The sequence below is a fragment of the Chelonia mydas genome, chromosome 18, assembly GCF_015237465.2.
Source record: "Chelonia mydas isolate rCheMyd1 chromosome 18, rCheMyd1.pri.v2, whole genome shotgun sequence".
NCBI lineage: Eukaryota > Metazoa > Chordata > Testudines > Cheloniidae > Chelonia > Chelonia mydas.
The window spans coordinates 1271615-1295453 of record NC_051258.2 but is presented as its reverse complement, the minus strand read 5'-3'; the positions used below and the strand labels follow the sequence as shown (position 1 = coordinate 1295453).

The following is a 23839-nucleotide window of genomic DNA, read 5'->3' as shown; positions in this document are numbered from 1 at the left end:
CCACAATGATATACTAATCAGTGGCTCTGTTTTTATGGTGTCCTAAGACGCATGGTTTTTGACTATTATTGGTGTGTGTGTGACTTACATATTTTGCTTTTGCACAAAATCAATGTGTTTTATTGTGTTGGCACAGATCATGCACGCATTTTCAGTTGCTCCGTTTGACCAGAATTTGTCGATCGATGGGAAGATACTAAATGATGATACTGCAACACTTGGCGCCCTTGGAGTCATTCCAGAGTCAGTCATTTTATTAAAGGTAACATGAGAATTGTGGTGGTCTGCTGAAAGGAAATGCTGACTGGCAACAGAAATGATATCAACTTAGAATTACACTAACACTATATTGAGATTACACAGTTAAGTATTTGAGTCAGAACTCTCCTCCTAGGATGCATGCATTATCTTTAATTGTCTGAGATACGGTATCTGAGAAGTTAACATTTTTTCTACAACTGAAGGTATACGTGTGTAATGAATGTGAAAGCTTCTGTAGCGCATAAGCGCAAGGCCAGCAGAATTAAGGTTGTGCACTCAACTTTCACACTTAGATTTTTGAGCACTGAACTGTATAATCGAAGTATAATTTTTCATACTTTATTTCCTGTCCTCCTTTTTGAGGGAAGAAAAATCTTAAACTCTATAAAGAGCTGTTGATGGTGAAGGCTAACTAATGCCTTAACTAGTGTCACTAGTAACCTGTGCACTTGTAAATTTAACAGGTGCAAGTTGGGCAAGGACAGTAAGTGCTTCCATATCTATGCATGTACATGCCTTCGTAAGCATGCAGCACAACAAAATACAATGGCCCCAGTTGGCATATGCTTAGTTGACTTCAGTGGGACTAAAGCACAGGCTTAAACAGCCCTTCCTCAACAAAGATACATTACTGAAGTGGGGATCCTAAAGCCTCAAAAGTGCTTCCAGTCCTCTTTTTATTGTCCCCCAAACCGCCCTGGGAAAACTTCTTTCTTTGGCAGCATATATTTTCTTCTCCAGCCTGTTTAAATGCACATCTGCCAGAGTCTCTTGCTTAGCTAATAGGACCAGTAAACTTCCAGTATTCATGTTGTTTTATAGTTCTGTTGGGTTTGTTTTACAGGCTGATGAACCAATTGCAGATTATGCAGCAATGGATGATGTTATGCAAGGTAAAGAGGATTTCATAATTACAATCTAGAAACATTCTTCTTTGTGAAAACACATTATTACCACTGTACTCTTTCCTGGTTGGTTGCTTTGACAAAAATTATTTATGGTCATGTAGTACTGCATTTGGGACAGGCTTATTTGTGGAGCTGAAGTCAGGAGGAGAAAGGTAGGAGAAATTAGCAGAAGACAGAAGCATTCAAGATTTCCCTGTAGCCAGCACCTGAAAGTTGTTGAAGCTTGCAATTTGCTATAATTCAAACACTTGATTCTTCTCTTAGAAGTCACGTTGTAATTAGAGGTTTCTGATGTGGTATCTTTCCTTTTCAGTTTGTATGCCTGAAGAAGGATTTAAAGGTAAGACACTTATTTCTTCATTTTTTTGAACCTAACTTAATTTCATCTTGAATGCATGTAATCTTCTTTGTTTCTTTCTCACTTACAGGGACTGGTCTTCTTGGACACTAATGTTTTTTTTTTTTTTATAACCGCTGGCAGCAGAGAAATGACCAGAAAGGAAGAGGATTTTGACATGGTAGGGCATTAAAACAAAGGTGGATATAGGACTTAAACAGTTGCTTGACTCTTCCAGAAGGCAGAAACCCGTTCTGAAATGACTGCCCCAAATGCCTTATGTCAAAGCAGATTGCACTGAAGGGACATCCTGACTTCAAGAGAGCATTTCAAATTTTATATTTAATAAAACAAAAGTTAAAGTATAGTAGCAGGAACAATACATCATGTTTACAGACAGAAGTTTCTAGCTGAGGAAGGGGAGAGGCTCTGCTGTTTCCTTGCTCTGATTTCCTACCACAGTCGCCTGTCCATAAAGAAATAGTATTACAGTAGATCAAAAACATCTTGATCTGCCCTAAAGTAACTCTTTAGAGATCACCCTGCTAACAGACACCCTGTCTTTGATCCACTCTTACTCTCTCAGTGCAGCATGGAAGTAAAGAATTTGTTAATTGTGAAGAATGACTAGCTTTTTCAGACTTCAGATATGTACCCCAAAATGTAAACTGTGGCTTGCCTGTGAAAGCCTCCATCAGTGGCTCTTCAATACCGAGATGAGGGGTATAAGGAACTGCCTTCTCGGCTGTCTCTGGAGGCTCTAGCACACACCCGTCCTTTTGCAGTTTCACTTTCAAACTTGAAGATGATCCTAACTTTAATAATCACATGGTCTTTCTCTGTGAAACGTGTTTTTAGAAATGTTGGCTATTTTAACAACTTTTGATAACATCTTCTCCAGTATGCTACTGCCAAGAGCCAGAAATCCATTTCCGCTCTACTGATCAATTCAGGAATGTTGAATTAATCTTCACTAGAACATCAGAATCAGAGATACTGAAGGGGATGAGGTGTCATACTTGGGACACATTTTTCATGTGAAGAGATTTTCCTTTTGTTTTCATTGTTTTCAGGAATGCACTAATTTTTTTTTTTTTTAACCACCTGTAATTCCCAGAAAGGATCTCTTCCTGACCCTATTAAATATTAGCTGGAAATAGTTTACCACTAAAATATTTAAAAGGACACTGTCAAGGTATCCTTAATAATAAAGTTAAATATTTCCTGGTAGCTTCATGCTCAACTGTGCTCCCTTAGCAAAATAGCCTCTTGCTCAGTTTGGGCTTCGGCAGTGTTTTATTATTGTTTTTAAATTGGCTGTTTAGAGCAAAACTAGTGTATTTAACACTCCCATGAGCATTGCAGGCAGATTTAAGGGGTCAGTTGTGGAGCGTGGAGGATATATAAAAACATGGGCCCTTGATAGTGTTCTTTTTAAAATTTACCTTTTATCAGAATAGTTATAGCTCCCCTTCATAAAATGATTAACCTTTGTTCTTTTTCTCTGTACTGTTTTAATCCATCTTTCCCCCCCTCCCTCCCTTCCTCCAAAACCATTTTGGGAAGGTGGTAGGGAATTCAGGCAGCAGGTCTGTACCAGTGAGAGTGGCAAAACAATTGATATAAAATATTCTATTTGGAGCAGTTATAAAGCCATAAATAATGGCTTGGAAATGATTCAGAAAAGGGGATTTAAAACTGAGATTATTTCTAATGTATCTTGGTTTTGTACTTCAAGATACGGGATTTGGATCCAATAAAAGGGCTGGATCTTAGAGAGGTGAAACAGTGCAGCTGAGCAATTTATTCTTTCCCAAGGTAAAGACTTCAGTAAAAGTTCAATATGCTATTGTTAGTGCTTGATTAAGCAACTCTACTTCCCTTGAAAACAGGCTTGTTCGCCTGAAAGAGATTTTATTCTTCTTTTTAGACTGAAGCACTCACTCATGTACATAGCCCCTGGAAATTTGATATTTTTTTCAATTTGCTGGTTTTGGGGGGGGGAGGCGGGGGGTTGTTTTTTATTTTTGTTTTTTTGTTACTAGAGTCTCTTCCTTGAGATTACAATGTTCCAAAACTAAGTCTCTTAAACTTCACAGGGAAGAACTGTAAACCATGATGTATAAGTGGACACAATTAAGATGTGATGTATAGATGTACCTAGTGGCCTTGGTATCGCTATATCTTTCAGCTGTGCAAGGGAAACAGGTACAAGATGTGATCAAAGGCACATTAACTGTTTTGTCTGTATTTGCAAACATATTGGACTAAAATTGTCATTTGAGCTGTGGAAGCCTTATTAAAGTACATACACATGGTCTGTCTTCTCATATTTTAATGTATTGCATAAAGCATTTTTTACATTGATCGGTTCAGATATCTTCTGTAAAATTTGTCGTCTTTTTCTAGTATTTCTGAGAATTCCACAGTTGGAAACTTTTTTCCATGAGTTGAATGTGCCATAAAGTGGGTAGTTGACTGTTTGATGGCAGGAACAATAGATTACTAAAATAAAGCCAAGAGGAAAGTTGAGTAAAAAAACCAAATTTCACGTGGGTCTCAGGATATTTAAACTGTAGCAGAACAATAGTACAGATTCCTCTAGTAAGAAACACTATACATGTAAACACTTAAGCGCAGTCCCAGTTGATTTTCTCATTGTTGTCTATTCACTGTTCCCAAATTAATATCAGAGACAGCAGCTTAAATTGAATAATCTTGTTCAGATACTTAGGCATATGGATCTCATCTACCGTTAGTTGTATTGCAGAGGCGAAGTTATGGAGGCACAGTCTAATGTGTTAGAAAGGGTTACAGAAACATTCCCGTAGTACTAAATACTTCATAGTTGTGAAAGAATCCATGCTGAGTGAATCCAGAAGGCGAGTCAGCTCCAGCTTAGGTTTATGATTAAATATGGGCCTTCACATACACAAATCAAACTGCATGTCCAGAAACTACTACAGCAGAATGACTGGCTTTGCATGTGGTGATGTTTGAGAAACCATAAAAACATCAGTAAAACCAGTCTTTCCTCACTCTAGGTCTTGTGATCTCTTCGACTATCGCGTACCGAGTTAATGGCTCAAGAAGACTTCTTTGTGTAGTGTAAACTTTGGCAGCTGTTCTTCTGCAGAAGTGAAAATAACTGATAAAGCAATTGTCCTTCATGACAGAGGTGTTTCTGTATCAAAGGAAGATACACTTAATGCATGCCAGAACAAACCCCCCTTCAGCTGTAGTTTAGACAGCATTTCACCTTCTGCGGTGCTCTGTTGTGTACTAAGAAAAATGGCCATAGAGATGGAATGATCTAGTGTCTGTTGTGCTTCTTGTAACTATGTCTTGGGGTGTCTCCCTTCTGCGAGGCAGGTCAGTATTTCTCCTCATTTTACCCCGTGAAGCACTGCAGTGGGGTATCCCTATGTGCCGCTTGGACTCCAGCGGATCACTACGCATTACGGGTGTGCAGAGTAAAGAAGCTGAGCCCTCATCAAGAGGTGCAATATTAGCAGCGGTCCCGTGGCCTGCTGTTGAGTGTCCTGCCAGGCCCACAACATGCTTTGCTGATATTTTAATGTTGGGGGCTGATGGTTGAGAAGTTTGTGGAAAATGCACATAAAAGAGCTGGGGCTGCATGCAAGCATGTGGGATTACTTTTGTGTGTCAGCAAAATGTTTTAAAACAACCTGCTGCCTGCAATACAAAATAATGGCAACAAAAACATCAACATGAAATGTCAGTTCTCCGCTTCAAATCCCATCCGTGGTATCCTGGTGCTACTGGTAATGGGGGCAGGAAAACTCTTACTAGCTCTGCTCAGTGTGACGCGGCCCATTCTTACTGTTTCAGAGTAGCAGCCGTGTTAGTCTGTATTCACAAAAAGAAAAGGAGGACTTGTGGCACCTTAGAGACTAACCAATTTATTTGAGCATGAGCTTTCGTGAGCTACAGCTCACTTCATTGGATGCATACTGTGGAAATCGCAGAAGACATTATATACACAGACACCATGAAACAATACCTCCTCCCACCCCACTCTCCTGCTGGTAATAGCTTATCTAAAGTGATCATCAAGTTGGGCCATTTCCAGCACAAATCCAGGTTTTCTCACCCTCCGCCCCCCCCCCCCCCCACACACACACAAACTCACTCTCTTGCTGGTAATAGCATTCTTACTGTGTGATCTCTGGGCTTCTGCTGCTACTGTACCAGTGCATTTGTGCCTGCATAGGGGCTGATTCCAGTCCTGAGCTCTGACCTCCCACCAACTGCCTTTATAGATGCAGCTTTGGATTTCTCTCTCCATCCTCACAATCACTTTGAGCTTGATCTGTCAACTTCCCAATTCTAATATATAAACAACAACAGATCTACCATTGATAATCCCATATAGTAAGCGCATTTGTGCTTTCCATATGTCAGGTAGGAAAGAGTTGCTATATCTGAGTGGGAAGTGGCAGAAGGAGGGTTTAAAATAATTTAATGAATGTGTGATGGCTTTTGAAGTGAATGTGGGATCAACTGCCCTATTGCACTTCCCATCCCAGTCCTGGGTTACCACTTCTGAAAAGCCGTTGCTGTTTACACTTCCCATTGTGGGTCATGCTTCCCCAACTTCCTTTTTTTCATTCAAATACTTACCAATCCCCTCCATCACTCCCTCACCTGAGCCTGGACTCCTGCTATAAATGGATTTGTGTATGTGCACGTTTAACTAGCCCCTTGCTTGGGCCCTGTGGAAAGGCTGCCAGGAACAGCTGAGCGGATACTTGGGCTCGGTCCCTCTTCCCCACCCTCGCAGAAGCACCCACATGCTATAAGCAGTGGGATGCTAATGAGACTTGCAAACTTAGATACCTTCATTCTCTCTCTCTCATCCCAGCTAGCTCCCTTTAGTTCGATCACTTTCTAAAGAAAGCTCTGAGACAGTCTGTACCCATATGTTCCCTTTTACAAGATTATGATAAATTTTATACAATGTATGCTTTGTGAGGTATCATTTGAAAACTCATAATTCGCTGATTATTATTATCCTGGTAAAATACATGTGGCAACATTGTATGTAAAGTCATAAGGTTCAAAGTTTTTAAACTAAGGGCTGGGGGAAAGCTGACAGGTGCAGAGGAGCACGTGGTTTGGACAGAGGCATCCCTTAGGGGAAGATCTGTTAATGGAGATTCTCTATGTCCTAGTAAAGAGGAGAGGATGGAAGGTGATAAATATGGGTAGGCTCTGATAAGAAACAGTCAAATGAAAGAGGCCCATTCAATTACATCAGGTAATGGCAGACAGCTGAAAAGTTTGTAAGTGCTTATATACAAATGCTAGAAGTCTTAATAAGATGGGTGAACTAGAGTGCCTCGTATTAAATGAGGATATTGATATAATAGGCATCACAGAAACTTGATGGAATGAGGATAATCAATGGGACAAAAGGGATAGAGAATAAGATGGAGAATATCTTATTGCCCTTATATAAATCCATGGTACGCCAACATCTTGAATACTGCATACAGATGTGATCTCCTCATCTCAAAAAATATATACTGGCATTAGAAAAGGTTCAGAGAAGGGTAACAAATGAGTAGGGGTTTGGAATGGGTCCCATATGCGGAGAGATTAGAGGCTAGGATTTTTCAGCTTGGAAAAGAGGAGACTGGGGGGGATATGATAGAGGTCTATAAAATCATGAGTGGTGTGGAGAAAGTGAATAAGGAAAAGTTATATACTTGTTCCCATAATATAAGAGCTAGGGGCCACCAAATGAAATTAATGGGTAGCAGGTTTAAAACAAATAAAAGGAAGTTCTTCTTCACTCAGCGCACAGTCAACCTGTGGAACTCCTTGCCTGAGGAGGTTGTGAAGGCTAGGACTATAAGAAGGTTTAAAAGAGAACTGGATAAATTCATGGAGGTTAAGTCCATTAATGGCTATTAGCCAGGATGGGTAAGGAATGGTGTCCCTAGCCTCTGTTTGTCAGAGGGTGGAGATGGATGGCAGGAGAGAGATCACTAGATCATTACCTTTTAGGTTCACTCCCTCTGGGGCACCTGGCATTGGCCATTGTTGGCAGACAGGATGCTGGGCTGGATGGACTTTTGGTCTGACGCAGTATGGCCATTCTTATGATCACAGTAATAGGGTACAAAATATATCAGAGGACAGAACAGGTCATGCTTGTGGGGGAGTGGTACTATATGCGAAAGAAAGCATAGAATCAAAGTAAAAATCTTAGATGAATCAAACTCTACCATAGAATCTCTATGGATAGTAATTCCATGCTCTAATAATAAACATATGGCAGTAGGGATATACTACTGACCATCTGACCAGGATGGTGATAGTGACTGTGAAATGCTATGGGACATTAGAGAGGCTATAAAAATAAGAAAATCAACAATAATGGGGGATTTCAACTATCCCTGTATTGACTGGGTATGTCACCTCAGGACGGGAGGCAGAGATAAAGTTTCTTGACACCTTAACTGACTGCTGTGACATTCTATACCTTGGGGGAGTGTCCTGTAACCCCTGTATTCTTCATTTATATATAATTGTGATATTGCATATAAAGCAGGCTATGTGAGGTTCAGGGGAAAGGTTATGATCTGCTGAAAGTCACGGTTCTATCTAAATATGTATATTATTAATGCATATGAAGTTGTGAGAATTGTGTTGTATCATTGTCACTAAAATATGCAATGGGTTTGGGAAGTGCCCAGATACTGGCTCTACAGAGAAACACCAAGGAAAGTAACCAACGCCCGGGCAGGTGTCAAACAACCATTAACAGCCATTGTCCAGCAAGGGAGCTACAATTCAGTGACTCACCAGCATAAGGCCACACCAGGGGAATTGCTCAACGTTGCCTGGTGACAGCAATGCCCATCAGACATGCCTGGATTTGTGTTCTCTAGCACATGGGACCAGGGTATAAAATAGAACACAGGGCCCCCATGCTTGGCCTTTCTCCTGCCCCCATCTATGCTGCAAACAACAAAGGCAGGCCGTGTCTACACTGGCAAGATTCTGTGCAGTAAAGCAGTTTTCTGCGCTGTAACTCCCGAGGTGTGCACACGGCCAAGCCACTTCGTGTGCAGAAACTGTGCAGTTGTGCTGTAAAAAAACACCCCAACGAGGGTTTCAGCTGTCTGTGCCGGGGCTACTGCGTTGCAGTGCCAGTGTAGACACCGTGGTGACTGGTCAATTACAGGGCTGCGATTGGCTTCCAGGAGGTGTCCCACAATGCCTGTTCTCACCTCTCTGGTCATCAGTTTGAATTCTACTGCCCTGCCTTCAGGTTACCAACCGTCATCCCCACCCCATAAATTCCTTTGGAATTTTGAAAGTCCCCTTCCTGTTTGCTCGGTGAAGTGTGTAGTGGTCTCGGTGCATCTTTCCAGGTGGCCATGCCTGCTCCACGCACCAGGCAATCCCCCGCTTGGAGCAATGCCGAGCTGCTGGACCTCATCAGCATCTGGGGAGAGGAGGCTGCCAGTCCCAGCTGTGCTCCAGCCATAGGATTATATCTATGGACAGATGTCACAATGCATGACAGAAAGGGGCCATGACCGGGACCACTGCAGTGCAGGGTCAAAGTGAAGGAGCTGCAGAACGCCTACCACAAGGCACAGGAGGCAACCCGCCGCTCCAGTGCTGCGCCCACGAGCTGCTGGCTCTACAAAGAGCTGGACGCAATACTCGGCGGTGACTCTACCTCCGTTGCTAACACCACTGTGGATACTTAGGTGGCTCGCATGCCAGTCTAAAGTGGAATGAGCCAGAAGGAGGAAATCTTGGATGAGGATGTGGAGTGGGGGACCCAGAGGCAGAGGATGATTTGGAGGTCAGAGATGCAGGCAGCCAGGAGCTCTTTTCTACCCAGGAGGAGGCTAGCCAGTTACAGCAGTCAGATCTTGGCGAAGCGCAAACAGGAGAGGCGGCCCCTGGTAAGTGGATCTGATTTTGGGAATCGCTGAAGCGAGTTGGTGGGAGAAAGGAGGGTTGCAGAAAGCAGGCTTGTCTCCCACTGCATGCCTACTCTGAGTGGCAGAATAGTCTGTTGATTGACTCCCTCACTTCATGGGAATCTCCCTCGGAGATCTCCAGGAAACTCTCATGGAGATACTGGGCAATCTGCTGTCACAGGTTCTTTGTTTCTTGCCCCATTAACGGTAACTTTCCTGCACCACTGTGCCATCACGGGATGGGGGAGGGGGATCACTGCTGCACACAGGCGAGTCACATAGAGGCCACGGCAGAAGCTGCAGTCTTGGAGAAGACCCTCCTTTGATTCCCTGCTGACCCTCATCAGCGAGATATCTTCCATAATGATCACATCTTGTGGAAAGTGTGGGGACAAGAATGATTATCAGGCCCACCCTACAGTGCTGGCCCTCCCCAAGAGCCATGAGCCCAGTGTACAGCAGGGTCCGGGAAAAGTGATGTATCTTGCCCCTGCAGCTACTCACCATTTTGGAGGGTCTTGTGGCTCATGTTTGCTTGCCTGGGGTCAGCCAGTTAGTGACAGGTGTGAGATTACTGGCTGTATTTTAAATCACTGAATCAGTGTTCTCTGTGTTGCAAACAAACGCAGTATTTTACAGAAATAGTATTAAACTGCACAGAGATGACCTTGGGAGCCCAACCTCCCTCTTTGTTATTGGTGGCTGAATGGCTGCGCAGAATTAGAAAGCGGCCAAGAAGAACTAAGGAGGACTTTCTGCTTGATGTCATGATGCACTCCACTGCTGAGAAGCAGGAATTGGAGTGGCGGGACAGCGAGAAGAGGGACCGAAAGGAGAACATGGCATGCCAGAATGAAGCCATGGAGCAGCTCTTAAAGGTTATGGAGTGCCAGGCGGACACGCTCCAGATGCTACTAGCTCTTCAAACCGAGCAGCTCCATGCCCGCCCGCCCCTGCAGCTGCTGTAGCAAAACTGTTTCTCATGTTCCCCCCAGACACCGCCAACACACTCTTATGAACCTCCTGGCTCCAGTCTATATCCGTAGCATTCCACTCCTCCCCCATCACAGTCCAGCACTGCGGACTCCTACTACCCATTGCACTCAACACCCGTCCCTCTGCAGTTTGGCCCTGCTGAAGCACAGCACCCACTGCATTGTACTCCAAAGGAGAAGGTTGGGTATAATTCCTGGACATACAAAATCTTTAGCCATCCCGGGACCCTTCCTCCTCCTCCTGGGACCTTCCCTTCCCCCTTTACTACTGTTGTTGTGGGGGTTTTTTGTTTGACTCTCTTCCGGTTGTTGTTTTTTAATAAAAGAATTGTATTGGTTTGAAAGCAATCTTTATTCTATGAATTGAAAGCAAAAAGCGCCATGCAGAGCAACATACAATTATGTTAAACCTTCATGTTTCGTTGCCTGCACCAATCACCTCCTAGCATAAGCGGTTTTCAGCTTCAACTTGCTGCCTCATGCATCCGACGAAGTGGGTATTCACCCACAAAAGCTTATGCTCCAATAAGTCTGTTAGTCTGTAAGGTGCCACAGGACTCTTTACCGCTTTATTGCTGCCTCAAGACATCCCTGGTCCTTATGGCCCCTCGCTGCGCCCCTTTAATAGCCCTGTTCTCTGGCTATTCAGACTCAGCCTCCAGGTGCTGAGCCTCTGCAGTCCAGCCCTGAGTGAAGCTTTCACCCTTCCCTTCCCAAATACTATGGAGTGTACAGCACGCAGCTATAAGCATAGAAATATTGTCCTCTGCCAGGTCCGGCTTCCCATAGAGGCAGCGCCAGCAGGCTTTTAAACGGCCAAAAGCACACTCAACAGTCATTCTGCACTTGCTCAGCCTGTTGTTGAACCGCTCCTTGCTGCTGTCAAGTTGCCCCGTGTATGGCTTCATAAGCCACAGCATTAAGCGGTATGCGGGGTCTCCCAGGATCATAATGGGCATTTCGACTTCCCCTACAGTGATCTTCTGGTCTGGGAAGAAAGTCCCTGCTTGCAGCTTCCTGAACAGGCCCATGTTCAGAAAAATATATGCGTCATGCACCTTTCTGGACCAGCCTGTGTTAATGTCTGTGAAACACCCACGGTGATCCACAAGCACCTGGAGAACCATTGAGAAATAGCCCTTGCAATTAATGTACTCGGTGGCTAGGTAGTCTTGTGCCAGAATTGGAATATGCACGCCATCTATCACCCCTCCGCAGTTAGGAAAGCCCATTTGTGCAAAGCCATCCACAATGTCACGCACATTCCCCAGAGTCATGGTCTTTTGGAGCAGGATGCGATTAATGGCCCTGCAGACTTCTGTCAACGGGAGTCCAGTGGTCGACTTTCCCACTCAGAACTGGTTAGCGACCAATCGGTAGCAGTCTGGAGTAGCCAGCTTCCACAGTGCAATTGCTACACGCTTCTCCAGCGGCAGGGCAGCTCTTATTCTCGTGTCCTTGCGCCGTAGGGCTGGGGCAAGCTCATCACACAGTCCCATGAAAGTGGCTTTCCTCATCCAAAAGTTCTGCCGCCAGCTCGTCATCCCAGACGTGCATCACGATGTGATCCGAGCACTCAGTGCTTGTTTCCCAAGCCCAAAAGCAGCGTTCCACTGTGTTCAGCACTTCCGTGAATGCTACAAGCAATCTCATGTCGTAGCTACTATGTGTGGCGAGATCAATGTCGCACTCCTCTTGCCTTTGTAGTTTAAGGAATAACTCCATTGCTATTTGTGATGTGTTGGTCAGAGCAAGCAACATACTGGTCAGCAGTTTGGGATCCATTCCTGCAGCCCAAAGAGGCAGGTCGTGAAATACAGAAACCATGGAAGGATGGCGCCAGATGCGGATGGAAGCACAGGGATTGCTGGGATGCAAAACAATGCGTCACGGGGCATTGGGACAGGACCCAAGGTGCCCCGTGACCCCCCTCCGCCTTCCCACAACTCTTAGCTGCAGACAAGAAAGAGATGCTCTGTGGGATAGCTGCCCAGAGTGCACTGCTCTGAATACCGCTACGAGTGCCACAAGTGTGAACACGCTATTGCGCAGGCAGCTGACGGTGTGAACACACAACAGCGGTTTCCCCTCAGCGGCGCTGTAACTCTGCCAGTGTAGACATGTCCTCAGAAGACTCCAACAGAGGAGACTGGCCCAGGTTTAAGGGACAAACCTGTATATTAAGGACTGCAGTATCCAGTGGGGTGAGAAAAACTGCTTAATCTAGATGTTGCCCAGTCTAATAGTTGAGAGTTTAGACAGTGTGCCTATATTTTATTTTGGTAACTATGACTTTTTACCTATCACTAATAGTTAAAATCCATCTTTTGTAGTCAAACTTATTTTGTTTATCTTTACCAGGGACTTTGCCTGAAGTGTTTGGTAAGGGTGTTTGCTCAGGTTTACAAAGGCTGGTGTATATTCACTTTCCATTGATGAAGTGGTGAACCAATTAATAAATCTGCATTGCTCATCTTGAGCAGTGCAAGACGGTATATTCCTGAGGTACAGTGCTGGGAGCTGGGGGGATTTGGCTCTAGGGCCTTTCTCTGCGTGATTCATGAGTGGCTCTGGGAGCATCCATGCAATCTAGCTGGGTGTGGGGGCTCCACATGCTGTTGTGCTGAGTGATAGCAGCACCTGGAGGGGCTTGCTGCTTGTCACTAGCAAAGCATTGAGAGAAAGAGAGAGAGAGCCCAGACTGGAGAGTTATGGGGGGCACAGTGGTCCCATGGTCCCAAGCTGCACCCTGGGGATCCTGTCACAACTGCTTCTTGGAGCAACTAGTTCTGGAACCCACAAGAGGAGAGGCAATTCTTGATTTAGTCCTAAGTGGAGCACAGGATCTGGTCCAAGAGGTGAATATAGCTGGACCTCTTGGTAATAGTGACCATAATATAATTAAAGTTAACATCCCCCTATGGTGGGGAAATCACCACAGCAGCCCAACACTGTAGCATTTAATTTCAGAAAGGAGGACTATACAAAAATAAGGAAGCTAGTGAAACAAAAATTAAAAAGTACAGTGCCAAAAGGGAAATCCCTGCAAGCTGCAAGGAAACCTTTTAAAGAAACAGTAGAATCATAGAATATGAGGGTTGGAGGGACCCTCAGGAGGTCATCTAGTCCAACCCCCTGCTCAAACCAGGCCCAATCCCACACTAAATCATCCCAGCCAGGGCTTTGTCAAGCCTTTGTCAAGGACCGTTTTTCCTAATATCCAGCCTAAACCTCCCCCACTGCAGCTTGAGATCATTACTCCTTGTTCTGTCATCTGCTACCACAGAGAACAGTCTAGATCCATCCTCTTTGGAATCCCACTTCAGGAAGTTGAAAGCAGCTATCAAATTCCCCCTCATTCTTCTCTTCCGCAGACTAAACAATCCCAGTTCCCTCAGCCTCTCCTCATAACTCGTGTTCCAGTCCCCTAATCATTTTCGTTGCCCTGCTCTGGATGCTTTCCAGTTTTTCCACATCCTCCTTGTAGTGCGGGGCCCAAAACTGGACACAGTACTCCAGATGAGGCCTCACCAATGCCAAATAGAGGGGAATGATCATGTCCCTCGATCTGTTGGCAATGCTCCTACTTATACAGCCCAAAATGTCGTTAGTCTTCTTGGCAACAAGGGCACACTGTTGACTCATATCCAGCTTCTCGTCCACTGTCACCCCTAGGTCCTTCTCTGCAGAACTGCTGCCGAGCCATTCGGTCCCTAGTCTGTAGTGGTGCATGGGATTCTTCCGTCCTAAGTGCAGGACTTTGCACTTGTCCTTGTTGAACCTCATCACATTTCTTTTGACCCAATCCTCCAATTTGTCTAGGTCCCTCTGTATCCTATCCCTACCCTCCAGCATATCCACCTCTCCTCCCAGTTTAGTGTCCTCTGCAAACTTGCTGAGGGTGCAATCCACGCCATCCTCCAGATCATTAATGAAGATATTGAACAAAACTGGCCCTAGGACCGACCCTTGGGGCACTCTGCTTGATGCTGGCTGCGAACTAGACATAGAGGCTCAATTTAAATGTATACCCCAAATTAAAATACACAGTAAGAGAACCAAAAAAGTGCCACCAGGCCTAAACAACCAAGTAAAAGAAGCAGTGAGAGACAAAAGGCATCCTTTAAAAAGTGGAAGTTAAATCCTAGTGAGGAAAATAGAAAGGAGCATAAACTCTGGCAATTGAAGTGTAAAAATATAATTAGGAAGGCCAAAAAGAATTTGAAGAATAGCGAGCCAAAGACTCCAAAAGTAATAGCAAAAAAAATGTTTAAGTATATCAGAAGCAGGAAGCTGCTAAACAACCAGTAGGGCCACTGGATGATTGAGATGCTAAAGGAGCACTCAAGGACGATAAGGCCATTGCGGAGAAACAAAATGAATTCTTTGCATCGGTCTTCATGGCTGAGGATGTCAGGAAAATTCCCACACCTGAGTCATTCTTTTTAGATGACAGATTTGAGGAACTGTCCCAGATTGAGGTGTGATTAGAGGAGTTCACAATGTTTTGGAACAAATTGATATACTAAACCGTAATAAGTCACCAGGACCAGATGGGATTCATCCAAGAGTTCTGAAGGAACTCAAATGTGAAATTGCAGAACTACTAACTGTGGTATGTAACCCATCATTTCAATCAGCTTCGATACCAAATGACTGGAGGGTAGCTAATGTGACACCAATTTTTTAAAAGGGCTCCAGAGGTGATCTCCGCAACTACAGACTGGTAAGCCTGACTTCAATACCTGGAAAACGGGTTGAAACTATAGTAAACAACAACAGTGTCAGACACATTAATGAACATAATTTGTTGGGGAAGAGTCAACGAGGTTTTTGTAAAGGGAAATCATGCCTCACCAGTCTACTAGAATTCTTTCGGGGGATCAACAAGCATTTGGACAAGGGAATATAGTACTTAAATTTTCAGAAAGCCTTTGCCAAGGTCCCTCACCAAAGGCTCTTAGGTAAAGTAAGCTGTCATGGGACAAGAGGGAAGGTTCTCTCATGGATCACTAATGAATTTAAAAAAGGGAAACAAAGGATAGGAATAAATGGTCAGTTTTCAGAATGGAGAGAGGTAGATAGTGGTGTCCCTTAGGGGTCTGTACTGGAATCTGTGCTGTTCAACATATTCATAAATGATCTGGAAAAAGGGGTAAACAGTGAGGTGGCAAAATTTGCAGATGATACATGTGATGGGTTTGGTCACAGAGACCCCCTTGGGGCTGTCACCTGATGTGCTGAAATTATCTCTGAACCTGTTTTCCCTGCCAGCCTTGGTCTTCCAGGGCCCTGTTTTGTTGAGCCAGACATGCTAGCTTGCTGCAACCTAGACCCAGAGTCTGGTCCACACCCCCAAAGCTGCAGACTTCACTGAAAACAGCTCAGCATGTACCTGTCTCCAACACCTAGACACCGAGCTCCCAATGGGATCCAAACCCCAAATAAAACCGTTTTACTCTCTATGAAGCTTATACTCATAAATTCTCCTCCCTCTCTAACACTGATAGAGAGATGTGCACAGCTGTTTGCTCCCCCAGGTATTAATCACTTACTCTGGGTTTACTAATAAACAAAAGGTTTCAGAGCAGCAGCCGTGTTAGTCTGTATCCGCAAAAAGAAAAGGAGGACTTGTGGCACCTTAGAGACTAACAAATTTATTTGAGCATAAGCTTTTGTGAGCTAAGTGAGCTGTAGCTCACAAAAGCTTATGCGCAAATAAATTTGTTAGTCTCTAAGGTGCCACAAGTCCTCCTTTTCTTTTTAATAAAAGTGATTTTATTAAGTATTAAAAGTAGGATTTAAGTGGTTCCAAGTAATAACAGCCAGAACAAAGTTTACCAAGCAAAATAAAGCAAAAATGTGCAAGTCTACACCTAATACATAAAGAAACTGATTACAGGTAATATCTCACTCTCAAGAGATGTTTCAATAAGCTTCTTTCACAGACTAGACCCCTTCCTAGTCTGGTAAGGTCCTTGTTAGTTCCAGCAGACATCTTAGGTGGAAAGCAGGGGTTTTCTCATGACTGGAAGCCTCTTTGTCCTGCTCCACCCCCTTTTATAGCTTTGGCACAAGGTGGGAATCTTTTGTCTCTGTGGGTCCCCACCCCTCCTTCTAAATGGAAAAGTACCAGATTTAAGTTGGATTCCAGTATCAGGTGCCATGTTCACATGTCCTGTGAGACCCCAGCCTCCATCCTTCCAGGGCTGGCCCACACATACCCAGGAAGGTTTGCAAGTAAACAGAGACATTTATGGTTCATTGATTCTGAAGCACCCTTAATGGCTTCCACTTAATATGTTTTACATCAGTGATACAAGTTTATGTCTTATTCTCCTAACTCCAGACATAGAAACAATACACGCAAAGAAATAGGAGGAATATATTCAGTAGATTATAACCTTTGTAATGATACCTTACAAGAGACCTTGTGCATAAAGCATATTCCAGTTTCATCATATTTATGCTTATAAGCAGATTTCCCTAAAACATACGGAGTGCAATGTCACAATACAAAATTATTCAAGATAGTTAAGTCCCAGGCAGACTGTGAAGAGATACAAAAGGATCTCACAAAACTGGGTGACTGGGCAACAAAATGGCAGATAAAATTCAATGTTGATAAATGCAAAGTAATGCACACTGGAAAACATAATCCCAACTATACATATTAAATGATCATTAACTATTACCATTCAAGAAAAAGATCTTGGAGTTATTGAGGGTAGTTTTCTGAAAACATCCACTCAATGTGCAGCAGCAGCCAAAAAGGCAAACAGAATGTTGGGGAATCATTAAGAAAGGGATAATAAGGAAATATCATATTGCCTCTATATAAATCCATGGTGTGCCCACATCTTGAATACTGCGGGCAGATGTGGTCGCCCCGTCTCAAAAAAGATACATTGGAATTGGAAAAGGTTCAGAAAAGGACAACAGAAATGATTAGGGGTATGGAACAGCTTCTATATTAGGAGCAGATTAATAAGACTGGGACTTTTCAGATTGGAAAAGAGATGACTAAGGGGGGATACGATAGAGGTCTATAAAATCATGACTGGTGTGGAGAAAGTAAATAAGGAAGTGTTATTCACTCATAACACGAGAATGAGAGGTCACAAAATGAAATTAATAGGCAGCAGATTTAAAACAAAAGGAAGTATTTTTTCACACAACGCACCGTCAACCTGTGGAACTCCTTCCAGAGGAATGTTGTGAAGGCCAACACTATAACAGGCTTCAAAAAAGAACTAGATATTGGTACCAGTCTCGCTCCTGTTCCATTAGGAGCTGCTCATCGACCTCCCACCGGCACAAATCATCGGCACCACCATTGCCTTTGCGGTCGGCGTCGCCACAGTCTAGCGCTGACTCAGGGCGTTACAGTTACTCACACTGTGCTCCGGACAGCAAGGACCCTCAGACGGGGTGGCACCCCCAATGGGGGCCTCCAGGTCATTGGTCCTTCTGGACTCCTTGTGCCTATTAACAGCACCAAGGGGCCCCATCCCAGGCAAGCTACTTGGTGCAGTGGTCCCAGTCCCCGCACCGACACCTGATGGTGCCAGAGGTCACAGTATCCAGGCCTCCAGTATCCCCCCAGGGCAAACGGAAGAGACCTGCACCAAGTACAGTGCTGCCCCGAGGTCTCCCGCCCCGGACCGAGCTGGAGGCCCCTCCCATGGGAGAAGGGGAGCAGGAGGACTAGCCAGAGGGGGTTGAGCAGCTGCTAACCTCCTCATCATCCTTGGATGAGGCGGTGGCGGGAACAGCGGTGTCCGACCCTCCACCCTTAGACCACAGAGCTAATTCTTGTTTTGCCACCCAAGTCCATGCTCCCTGGTGGTCTTGGTGGTAAACAAAAGGGAGCACCACGGACAACAGGCCCCGACACCTAAGGCCAAGGGGGCAAAACGCCTGGACCATTTTGGCAGAAAGATGTACTCGTCAGGGGGCCTTCAGTTGAGGATTGCTAACCAGCAGGCCATTCTCAACAGGCATAATTTTAACTCCTGGGCAGCAGTGGGGAAGTTTAAGGACAACCTCCTACAAGGTTCCCAACAGGAGTTCACAGCCCTGGTGGACGAGGGCAAGGCAGTAGCCAAGACCTCTCTCCAGGCCTCCCTGGATTCAGCAGATGCGGCGGCCAGAACAATCAAGTCTGGGGTGGTCATGAGGCGCTCGGTGTGGCTCCAGGAGTCAGGCCTGCCCCTGGAGGTCCAGAGTACACTTCAGGACCTCCCCTTTGAAGGGTCCGGGCTCTTTTTGGACCAGACAGATGCGAGGCTGCATAGCCTCAAGGACTCGTGGGCTATGCTCTAGTCGCTGAGTATGCACACCCCGGTGACGCGGAGGAAGCCGTTTAAGCTGCAGCCTCCCCCTCAATGCCAGTACCAGCCTCACCATAGGCATGAGCCTTACCATAGGCGAGGCAGGGATAACAGGCGACGGTGCAGCAACAACAGTAACAATAATGCGCCGGGCCAGAACCAAGGTCAGCACAAATTCCAGCCAGGCACTAAGCCAGGCTTTTGAAGGTGCGCTCGAGGACAGTGTACCAGACCAGTCTTCGGATCCATCCCCTTGTTTCCTGAACTGCCTGGCCTGTTTCTTCCGTGCGTGGTCCAGCATTACGTCGGACCGTAAGGTCTTATGCATGGTACGGAACAGGTACTCGCTGCAGTTCTCTTCCCTCCCACCCCCCTTCCCCATCCCTCTTCAGGGACCCCTCTCACGAACATCTCCTGGAGACGGAGGTTCGCTCGCTGCTAGAGGTGGGGGCGGTAGAGGCGGTGCTGCACGGCCTAAGGGGGAAAGGTTTCTACTCCCGGTACTTCCTCATCCCCAAGGCCAAAGGGGACCTTCACCCATTTTAGACCTGCGAGGACTCAACAAGTTCCTGGTCAAGGCCCGGTTCCGCATGGTCTCTCTGGGCACCATCAACCCTTCCCTGGATCCGGGGGACTGGTACGCCGCCCTTGACATGAAGGACGTGTACTTTCATATGGCCATCCACCCAGCACATCGGCGGTTCCTGCTCTTCACCGTGGGCCAAGAACATGACCAGTTTGCGGTTCTCCCATTCGGTCTAGCTGCGGCCCCATGGATGTTCACGAAATGCATGGCGGTAGTGGCGGCCTTCTTACGGAGGCAAAGGGTCTGGGTGTACCCGTACCTCGATGACTGGCTCCTGGCGGGCCGATCTGAGGCGGGGGTGCGGGGCCACATGGAGGTGGCCCTGAGATTGTTCCGTGAACTGGGGCTCCTGGTCAATATCCCCAAGTCCACTCTCGTGCCCACGCAGATAGTGGAATTCATGGGGTGGTCCTGGACACGGTGCAGGCCAGGGCAAGCCTTCCATTATCCCAATTCTGAGCAATCCAGCAAGAGGTGGCCTCCCTGTGCCAGTTTCCAATGACAACAGCCAGGTGCTGCCTGCAGCTGCTGGGCCACATGGCAGCATGACTGAGACTCAGGACTCTGCAGGCGTGGCTCGATCGGGTGTACCGCCCAGGCAGGGACCCCCTAGACTTGGTAGTGACAGCCCCAAGGGACGTGCTGGACTCACTGCTGTGGTGGCAGTCCCAGGCTGTGGTTTGCGAAGGCATCCCCTTTGCCGCCCCACAACCGGACGCCCCGCCCTGCTTGTTTATATAAAACATGGCAGTAGTGTTGTCTGTCAGAACTGTCATGCTGTGACCACTCAGAGTGGCGTGAAAGGTCTGGCAGGCAAGACAAACTGCCCTGAGCTCCTTCACATTGATATGGAGCAACCGCTCTGCCTCAGACCACAACCCTTGCGTCATGAAGTCCCCCAGGTGAGCCCCCCATCCGTCAAAGAAGAAAAAATGGTTACTTACCTTCTCGTAACTGTTGTTCTTCGAGATGTGTTGTTCACGTCCATTCCACACCCACGCTCCTACCCCTCTGTCGGAGTCGCCAGCAAGAAGGAACCAGAGGGGGGCAAGTGGCAGGGGTATATATGCACGGCGCAGTGGCACCACTCGGGGCCCTGCCGGCCCGATGGGAGCCGCTAAGGGAAAAAGTTTCCAATGCTTGTGCACACCTAATGTGGAATGGACGTGAACAACACATCTCGGAGAACAACAGTTACGGGAAGGTAAGTAACTGTTTTTTATTCCTCCCTTTCTCTCTACCCATGGCAGCCGTAACATATGAGGAACAAAGAAACAGCTTTGGAGTGAAGGAGGGATCCTATCTGAAAGGAATTCAGGCTCTAAGATGGCTTAAGCATGTGGTGAGAGAGACTTTTGCTTGGAATTCACTTAGCTTGTTAAGCGTTAGTTTGTGTTTTACCTTTTATTTCCTTGTAACCAATTCTGACTTTTATGCCTCATTTATTTTTAATCACTTAACATCTATCTTTCTGTAGTTAATCAACTTATTTTATCTAAACTAGTGTGTTTGGATTGAAATGTTTGGGAAACTCCATTTGAGATAACAGGATTTGTGCATGTTATTTTCTGTTAATAAATGACAGACTTTATATGAGCTTGTGTTGTCCAGGAGGGGCTGGGCAGTACAAGATGCACATTTCTGGGGGAAGGTCTGGGACTGGAAGTTTGCTGGTGTTGCCCAGCAGTGTAATTCATGGGTGGCTGGCCATAGCATTCATACTGTATAGTTGGGAGTAATTCACATGCTGGAGGCTGTGCGTGGGCAGACCAGGAGTGGTAGCTCTCACATTGAAGCAGTGTAAAAAGCAACCCAGATAGGAGAATTGAGGGGACACAACTGTTTGACAGTCCAGATTGTACCCTGGGTAATGTCACATCCTCCTTGGATCTTAACCTGATTCTTGCAGGTGAGAGGGGGAGGAAGTGGGACTCCAGGAAATGCACGCTGTTTCTTCCTCCCTGCTCCCACGGCTTCCTGTCCAGCTGTTACCACCCACTGGATAGGGGTGGCGATAGTGACTCCACAGCAGACCACAAGTATTCAGAAACAAATGCTTGTGCTGAAAAGCTGGAATAAAGGACATTTAGAAGCACTGGTATGCTTCCCCATGGCAGCAGTCTGGTTGGTTTTTCAAGGCTGGCAGCCCATCACTAATGCGTATAGCTGATAGTTAAGGTCCCAGAAGGGACTTCGTCCCAAGCGGAGCATGCCCCGAGCTCCCGGGTTTAAGCCCTGCTTGTTCTGCGGCGGGCTTATGTCTGTGAGTAGCCCCCTACGACAGCTGTCTTAAGTGCTTTGAAGCATTGCTGGATCTGTAAGAACTTTTGGCCTTGCACCCAGAGGGAACGGAACATTTACCTCAGGGCTCTCCTGATGGAGTCCACTCTCTGCCCGGCTTCCGAGCCCTCAATACAGGCCGCACCGAGTACTTCGGCTTCCGTTCGCAGTGCACCGCTGGCACCTGGCTCCTCTTGGCACAGTTCACCATTGCTGGTGCCGAAGAAGAAGGTGAAGAAGCGCTCACCGACACCGAGCAAGAAGGCCCAGGGGTCATCCGGTAGAGGGACCGGGCCTATCCACCAGCCTTCTCTGGAACAGCGTGAGCGTGCCTCTGCAACTGGGGCTCTTAGCCCTCTTTAAAGGTCCATCACTGACTCTGGTGAATGGTATGGGAGCCACCAGCCTACCTGCACCCTCGTCACCCCAAGCCCAGGCACAGAGAGCGCACAGGTCTCCTCCTGTTCCTATAACATCTCTGGTGCTGCAGGACCAGGCTAAGGGTCCCTGAGAGGGCAAGCCAGCCGTTAAGACCCCTCCGGGGGCAGGGGAGCACTGTCGGTCACTGGACGAGCAATCCCATGGCAGGTCGCAACCACACCACCGGTCACCCAAACTCTCCCCCCGGATGCCAAGACGTTATTCCCGAGTGCGGGGTCGATGCTCCCCATATTATGACTGATGCCATTTGTCCTCTCACCGATCCATGTCTAGACATCGGTCTTGGTCGCCAGCACCATGGGACCGCTCCCCCTCATGTCACCAGTCTCCCCGGCACCGTTCCCCCTGACACCTATCTCCCCAGCACTGGGACTGTTCTCCCCGGTATAGCCACCGATCGCTTACGCCTGGTCAGCAGTCACCGGTAGCCATGACCAGCAAGCAGACCCAGGCATCGATGGCTCCTCTCTGGTTGCTGAAGAGTGGTTCCTCTGGCATGGAGGCCCAGTTCAGCCCATCGCCCCGGTCTCCGTGACAGGATTGGGCATCAGAAACAGCTCCGCTGTCCATGGCACCACAGTGGCAGCAAGGCTAGTGGCCAAAAAGGTGGCCATATTGGGGAGCATGGGGTGTTCTGGTGATGATGATGCCCCCTTCACAGCGTGCATCAGTGGCCATATCGGAGTGGAGATCGACAGCCCCACTGGCACTGGGCCTGGTACCAGAAGCTCGCTCCGAGGTCCGGATGGAGGATCCAATACCCACCCCCAAACTTCCCTCTCCAGTGGCTGCCAGGCCCTCAGTGCCTCCGCCAGAGGCGAGGGCCTCCTCCTCTTCCCCGGACATGGCAGTTGTGGGACCTTCCAGGGCCAGCCCCCTGATGACTTTAAAGAACAGCGAGCCCTTCTCAGGCGGGTGGCCGAGAACTTGGGGCTGGAAGTGCAGGAGATGGCGGAGCATGAAGACACCCTTTTCAGTGTCCTCTCAGCCTCTGTGCCCGCCCATATCGCCCTACCTGTTCATGATGGGGTTCTCAAGATTGCTAAGGCTCTGTGGCAGACCCCTTCCTCCAGCCTACCCACCTCAAAACGGGCCAAGAAAAAGTACTTTGTGCCAACCAAAGGTTTCGAGTACCTGTATACCCACACGGGCTCGCTGGTGGGGTCGATGGCTAATGAGAAGGACAAGCAGGTCCCCACCACCTCTACCCCCAGAACAAAGAAGCCAAGAAACTTGATTTATTTGGCAGAAAAATTTATTTAACAGCCAGCCTACAATTCCAGGTGGCAACCGTCAGGCGGTGCTGGGTCGATACAATTTTGAGAAAAGCCTCCAGAAGTTCCAGGACTCCCTTCCTCGGGGTCAGGCTCAGGAGTTTGGCACCGTGGTGGAGGAAGGGACCACGGCAGCCAGATGCTTCCTGCAAAGGGCATGGGACGCAGTGAACTTGGCGGCGAGGGTGGTCGCATCGGTGGTGTCATGCGACGCGGCTCCTGGCTCTAGACAGCAGGCCTCTCCCAGGAGTTGCAGGCCTGAATTCAGGACCTCCCCTTTGATGGAGCTGGGCTGTTCTCAGATCAGAGAGATGCCAGGCTGCACGGGTTGAAGGACACTAAGGGTATCCTTCTCTCGTTGGGCACGCACACCCTGCAGTCTGCTAGAAAGCCATTCTGGCCTCTGCCACCGTTGAGGCCTTGGAAGCCCAGCAGGGATCTGGAAGGAGAAGGG

General features: G+C 47.0%; 1 protein-coding gene across 4 annotated transcripts in view; it reads left to right on the top strand.

Moving 5' to 3' along the window:
- The window catches only part of USP48 (ubiquitin specific peptidase 48), a 60621-nt gene extending 56748 nt beyond the window's left edge, over positions 1-3873 (top strand). For all 4 annotated transcript variants that reach the window (XM_037880926.2, XM_037880927.2, XM_043531612.1 and 1 more), the window contains 4 exons: positions 137-262; positions 1106-1154; positions 1483-1509; positions 1598-3873. In XM_037880926.2, the coding sequence (XP_037736854.1) occupies positions 137-262; positions 1106-1154; positions 1483-1509; positions 1598-1620 (225 nt within the window). In that variant the 3' untranslated portion in view covers positions 1621-3873. The remainder of the gene's footprint in view (positions 1-136; positions 263-1105; positions 1155-1482; positions 1510-1597) is intronic.
- The last annotated feature ends 19966 nt before the right edge of the window (positions 3874-23839 follow it).